At 41.9% G+C, this 6,688-nt stretch overlaps 1 protein-coding gene across 1 annotated transcript; it reads right to left on the bottom strand.

The window, feature by feature from the left end:
• Window positions 1-1,018: 1,018 nt before the first annotated feature.
• LOC139423045 (uncharacterized) lies at window positions 1,019-5,748 on the bottom strand. Its single transcript, XM_071174640.1, has 3 exons — window positions 5,280-5,748; window positions 1,991-3,007; window positions 1,019-1,871 (listed from the first exon to the last, which is right to left on the bottom strand). The coding sequence occupies exons 2-3, from the start codon at window positions 2,996-2,998 to the stop codon at window positions 1,860-1,862; spliced, it is 1,020 nt and encodes a 339-aa protein (XP_071030741.1). The 5' UTR covers window positions 2,999-3,007; window positions 5,280-5,748; the 3' UTR covers window positions 1,019-1,859.
• Window positions 5,749-6,688: the final 940 nt, after the last annotated feature.

Below are 6,688 nucleotides of genomic sequence, written 5' to 3'. Positions count from 1 at the left end.
CAACTGGGTCCTGGACTTCCCGACGGGCCACCCCCAGGTGGTAAGGGTAGGCAACAACATATTTGCCACACTGATCCTCAACACTAACACACGCCCCTCAGGGGTGCGAGCTAGTACCCTCCTGTACTCCCTTTCCACCTATGAGCAAGGGCAAGCACGACTCCAACACCTTTGCTGACGACACAACAGTGGTAGGCCTGATCCCCGACAACGATGAGACAGCCTACATGGAGGAGGTCAGAGATCTGGCAGTGTGGTGCCAGAACAACAACCTCTCCCTCAATGTGAGCAAGACAAATGAGTTGATCATGGACTATAGGAAAAGGAGGGCCGAACAGGCCCGCATTAATATTAATGGGGCTGTAGTGGAGCGGGTCGAGAATTTCAAGTTCCTCGGTGTCTACATCACCAACGAACTATCATGGTCCAAACACACCAAGACAGTTTTGAATAGGGAACGACAAGACCTTTTCCCCCTCACGAGACTGAAAAGATTTGGCATGGGTTCCCAGATCCTCAAAATGTTATACAGTTGCACCATCAACATCACCGCCTGGTATGGCAACTGCTCGGCATCTGATCGTAAGGTGCTACAGAAAGTATAGTGCGTACGGACCAGTACAGCTTCCTGCCATTCAGGACCTATATACTAGGCGGTGTCAGAGGAAGGCCCAAAGACCCAAGTCATAGACTGTTCTCTCTGCTACCGCTTGCTGTGCGGTAGCAGAGTGCCAAGTCTAGGTCTTAACAGCTTCTACCCCCAAGCCATAAGACTGCTGAACAATTAATCAAATGGCCACCCGGAATATTTACATTGACTGTTTTGGGCCTAGTTTTAAATGGCATAGCCATACATCATCACAAATAGTTTTTGTAATTATGTTGTTGATGGAAAGGTTGAACTCTTAATAATCGTGGATGTTTTCTTTTTTTTTAGAGAACAGTGTAGTGTAGGCTACCATAGTATGTACTGAAAATAATGTGACACTTGTATGCGTATAGCATTTGCTGGAAAGTAGAGTAATAATCTTTACTAGAAAAGCTTTAATGCACACAGACAATTGAAAACGAAGTTTAAGAAAAGTGTAAAGTTATTTCTTGACATTACAAGCAATAATATGTAATTACCATTGTAAAAAAATAAACATCAAAATACAAAGCATAAAAACATTAGATAATAATAAAGAAGCCTGTGTTGTTTCGCAGCAAAAGCTAATAGTTTTATAGGCATCCAAAGCTGGATAATTATGTTAAAAATACTGAACAGGCAGCCATCTCCAGTGAACAAGGTGCTGATACCCCAATTTACTAATGTTTTTTGCCTTAAAGCGAAACTTCACCAACAAGAGCTTGTAAACAGGAAAACATTGGCATCCCTTTTAAGGAAAATAAATTAAAACTAAATTCTCAACTACCGCAGCACAAAAATGAATGCATTGCTTTGCATTTCAATCGAATTCCTGACATTTGAATTGAAACATCAAATGGTTGATTTTCCTGTTATATCTAATCTAATATGTACCACCTCCTGGCAAATTAACCCATAAGTAAATGAAGAGTTGTAAGACTATCAAGAGCCACTGCAGGGCAATCTATTACATTTAATTTCACATTTAATTCCTAAACTGAATTATGAATTAGGCTCTTAGCTAAAGGAGTTTGTTTGTAGTCCCTCACTTACAGTAGGTCATCAAGATAAACACACAACACTCAAAACCACCTCAGTGGACCCCTTTCAGGTGACCAATAATTTGTGAAGATGACTGCCACAATCCACGCCTGTGTAGTAAGTACTGAAGTAGATGCACAGTTGTGAAGATATTCCTTGTTGTCAGCTGTACGTGTCCTTGGTCAAGACATCAATGTGGCTTCTGAAATTTTATGACAAACATCATGACACAAGATTCATCATTCTTTGATACACAATTTGATTGGATAAAGAAGGATTTGTCACATATTCAGAACATTTTTCAAGGTACAACAGACTCACCTTTTCTCTGTGACTCTTCTGGTGGATCCGCAATTCCTCTGGATTTGAAAACATATTTTGGCAAAAGGGGCAGACAGACTCTGGGATGGTTCTCCAAAAACCTTGCCCTAGGTCAGGAGAGTCACTGAGCTCCACTTTGGCCTCTTGATGACTTTCTGGAGATTTCTTTAGGTCTGCGTGCCAATTATCATCACCAGCTGACTTCCTATTACTCTGATGGAGTAGCCCTGCTCCTCTGACACGCTTCATTCCAGCAACCCAAGATTTGGGATTAGAGGACTTTTGAGACAGCTGATCTGAACACACCACCTTATTGCGAGCCTCTTCCCCCTGTGAGCTTACTGCGGGACTGGCTCGGGGCAGACTGCTCAAGCGCATTTGAGGCAGTTGAGGCTTATGGGATGCCTGGTTTGAGGAGTTCACAAACTGGATGGAACTGGGGTCAGGACCAGGGAAGGGGAAAGCAGTGTACTTGTCCTGCTTTTGAGCCGATGCTGAAACATCTCCCTGTCCTGTCTGATTCCCCCTCACAAAGCTGGGCTGAGAGGTGGTGGATCCAGGTCCCCCTGTCGCCGCACTCCCTGGCCTGGCCAACCCCGAGCTCCAGCTCTCCAGAGGCGGCACAGACAACTGCTGGATGCAGTGGTGCAGAGAGGGATAATCCACATACTTAAACTTGGGAACCTTCTCCTTGGAAGTGAGAGGGGCACATCCTCCAGAGGGTCTTCCCAGGGCCAGAGGGCAACCCTCCAGCCAGCTGTCCAAGGGTGGCACGGTGAGCTGCTGGATGCACTGGTGCAGCGAAGGAAAGTCCACGTACTGGAATCTGGGCACTTTGAGTGGCACGTCAGAGACGTCCTCTTTTTTAACCCTGATGGGTATGGTAGGCAGTGCCTCCTCTCTCACCCTACGGGTTTTTGTGTCCGGCTCAGTTTTGACCTCTAAGGGTATGCCCATTGTTTTTGAATCACCTGCTACCCCTGTAGGGAGAATTCTCCTGTCCTCCATGGCGGGCCTCTGAAAACACATCAAACACAATTAAAGATAACCTACATTGGTAAAATCAGACTTGAATTTTTTTAAGCATTTCCAAATATATCCAGTAACATTACTGTGGAAGGATAATGGAGGTTATTCATAAAACTTTGTTCTACTTCACTTAAATGTATCTCCAGCTTTTTTTCCTAGATGTGTCAATCAAATGTATGTATACTGAACAAAAATATGAACGCAACATGTAAAGTGTTGGTCCCATGTTTCATGAGCTGAAATAAAAGATCCCAGAAATGTTCTGTATGCACAAAAAGCTTATTTCTCTAAACTTTTGTGCAGAAATTTGTTTACATCCCTGCTAGTGAGAATTTCTCCTTTGCCAAGATAATCCATCCACCTGACAGGTGTGACATATCAAGAAGCTGATTATTACACAGGTGCACCTTGAGCTGGGGACAATAAAAGGTCACTTAAAATGTGCAGTTTTTTTCACAAAACACAATGCCACAGATCTGTCAAGTGTTGAGGGAATGTGCAATTGGTATGCTGACTGCAGGAATGTCCACCAGAGCTGTTGCCAGAGAATTGAATGTTAATTTTTCTACCATAAGCCAATTCCAACGTCGTTTTAGAGAATTTGGCAGTACATCCAACCGGCCTCACAGCCGCAGAACATGTGTAACCACGCCAGCCCAGAACCTCCACATCCAACTTCTTCACCTGCGGGATAGTCTAAGGCCAGCCACATGGACAGCTGATGAAACTGGCTGGGCCTGGCTCCTCAGTGGGTGGGCCTGGCTCCCAATCCATAGATTGGGGACTAATTAATTTATTTCAATTGAATCATTTCCTTATATCTGATCTCCTTATAACTGTAACTCAGTAAAATCTTTGAAATTGTTGTTTATATTTTTGTTCAGTATAAAGTGATAAGGTAAAAAACAAAACGTGCAGGGGGGGGGGGGGGGACTGAGTTTGGGAAACCCTGTGCTAAGAAGTAGCAGGTATTAAGTAGGCCAGGGCTCGCCAACTCTGTACCTGTAGAGCTACCGTCCTGTAGGATTTCACTCCAACCCTAATCTAGCACACCTGATTCTAATAAGTAGCTGGTTGATGAGCTGAACCAGGTTAGTTGGAGTGAAAACCTACAGGAGGGTTGGTCTCTGTGAACAGGGCTGAAGTAGGTTGTCCTGACCTGACCACAATAATTAATAGGAAGTAGTTATAGGCAGCTGTATAATACATGTTGATGAGATACTGATAATAAGGGTAAAACTAGGTCCAGTTGAATATGCTGTGTGCTGCTCCTCCAACCCCATGTCAGGGATATTAATAGCATTGCAGGTATGAAGTTAGGAGGAAAGTAGGTCAGAGACAGACTGATCACACTGCCAGGGGCCCAAAACAAAATATCTGTCACACAGCTGCTTGAGCAAAGAAAACCCGATACTTTAATACAAAACTCTTCACCCTGCTCACTTTTAGAAGTATGGCTTGATTCAAGGGAAGACGGAGAAGATAAACTTGACTACTATTAAGCATTCTGATTCACAATCCAATAGTGAATCTATTATTTTGTTTCTTTTAAATAATTTGTGTGTGTTTGTTGCCATCATCAGTAGAGACTGTGAAATAACAGCAATACGAGGAATCCCTTTAGAATCCAGTGTTATATAGTGATAACCTACTTCTTGTAATGTCATTTTTATTGAACCTACCATCCTGGCACAGTAAAACACAGAGCTTTGCCCTGGAACTGTGCCGAGCCGTGACGAGGGGCGGGGGAACGCCGTGTTCCATATTCAGTCGCTGTGTTACGAGGAATTGGGTCACGCACCGTGGCCTACATTTGGAGGGTTTGTTGTCTTCGTTTTTCCCTCCCCACATTTATTTGGGTTGGCCCCGCCCTCGTGCGCTCAACAACACAACAGTAACTAGGCTACAGAAATATACATAGTTGAAACGAAAAAGGACCTTTAAATTTTGAAAACTTCCATACCCATTTTAAAACATATTTACCCGAGATTCGTATTAGAGACATAATGACACGTCGCAATAACTGCAGCGGCGAACGGTTGCATTATTTCCATATGATCACACTGTTTCACACAATGTATAAATATGTATATTAGACACCGATAAAGTCCACTGGGCTATAGGCCTAAAGCAAGTTCTAGAGAGCGACTGGCGCATATACACAGCAAAACATAGTACATTTCCAAATTAATGTTCTTAATAGAAGTAGCGTACAAGAAAATATGTGGCTATGACATGCATTTCTTCATCCAAGTTTTACCTTTCGTTATCGGTCTTCCTGGAAATCCGTGAAACGCGTAATGAATCTGCTTATTGGCGATGCTGTGTCCTGCATTGTGAGCAATTAAATAGTGTTACAAGATGTGAATCAACCAGTAATTGCTCAGACGTTTCGGTTTAGCAGCAAATCGAACAGAAAAAAGGCCAGGCTTGATGGCTGACTCTTCGAGCGTGGTTGATGACACCTGCTATTAGTTTCCGAGAAATAACAGGCTTAATCACTCGATGTCAATGACAGTAACCAGAAACAGTTGATATATTGTGTCAAATGATTTATCTCTGAAAGCCTCTATTGCTACTGCTACCTTGACTGATAAAGTCTCAAACCAATCAGAATTTTTGTACAGTCAAATCACTCCCACAGAATCCTTATCTATATAACACAATGCAGACCAATGCTCGAGCTAGTTCCAGCTGAGTAGGCGGAGCCTTCGTGCTCTGGTTCTGGTACAGTTCAGATTGAGTCCGCTCCATTAGGATGGGCAATATCACGCATCACTCGTATAATCCTACAACCCAGAATATATATTACCGCCGTTGGCAGATAACAGAAATAGCGTTCAGTTGATGCTACATTTATCAGTAACGTTTTATGACCATACCATTTATCTTGAACTCACACCAATGTAATGACTAATTTATTACATTGATTATGACATTTATTACTAATTTCCGAAAATGATATAAGTAACCATTTATTCTTTAAGAATATAAGACTAATGGTTTTGGGCTACAACTGCCTAATTTCCCGATTATAATCCAAATAAAATATAAAGTGATATTGTCTTTTGTTTATGTTTTTGCTTTCAGGTGAGTGAATGTATAGCTTCAAAATATGTAAAAATGCTCTCATGACTGTGAGTCCTTGCATCAATCGCTCTGTCTTTGAATTTGAGAGTGGTTACATTTCTCCAGCCCTATCCTTCAGCTTTCTACTAAACCAAGTGGTGGGGATCAGTCTGTATCCTAAATAGGCATACTACAATTTCACTGGATAGTATGATTCACAGCTCTCATCAAATTGTTTTATGTAGCTTATTCCCACTGTGCAGTCATGATATAGGCCTTCCTGAACAGCACCATCTTTAAAACCTTATCTTTACCTTTTGATTCAACTATATAGTTTTGTGTTTTTATATTGTTACTTTCACAAGGAATGCCTTTTCTTAAACCAGCCAGGATTTTGACATTCAGCTAAAATGATGTATGTTTCATACAGAGAATATAGAAAAGATAATCACTGATCATGTCATGACAACTTAAAGTATTTTACCTTTACTGTATGAAGTCATTCACAATACTGTGAACCATCAATTCAACATTAAGATTTTCTCAAAATTCTAAAACCATCAGCCAAAGGTCAAGGATTTCCGGCCATGTTTATATGTG

This window comes from Oncorhynchus clarkii, chromosome 12 (genome assembly GCF_045791955.1).
Source record: "Oncorhynchus clarkii lewisi isolate Uvic-CL-2024 chromosome 12, UVic_Ocla_1.0, whole genome shotgun sequence".
NCBI lineage: Eukaryota > Metazoa > Chordata > Actinopteri > Salmoniformes > Salmonidae > Oncorhynchus > Oncorhynchus clarkii.
Note: the sequence above shows the minus strand (reverse complement) of the source record. Positions and strands in the feature narration are given on the sequence as shown.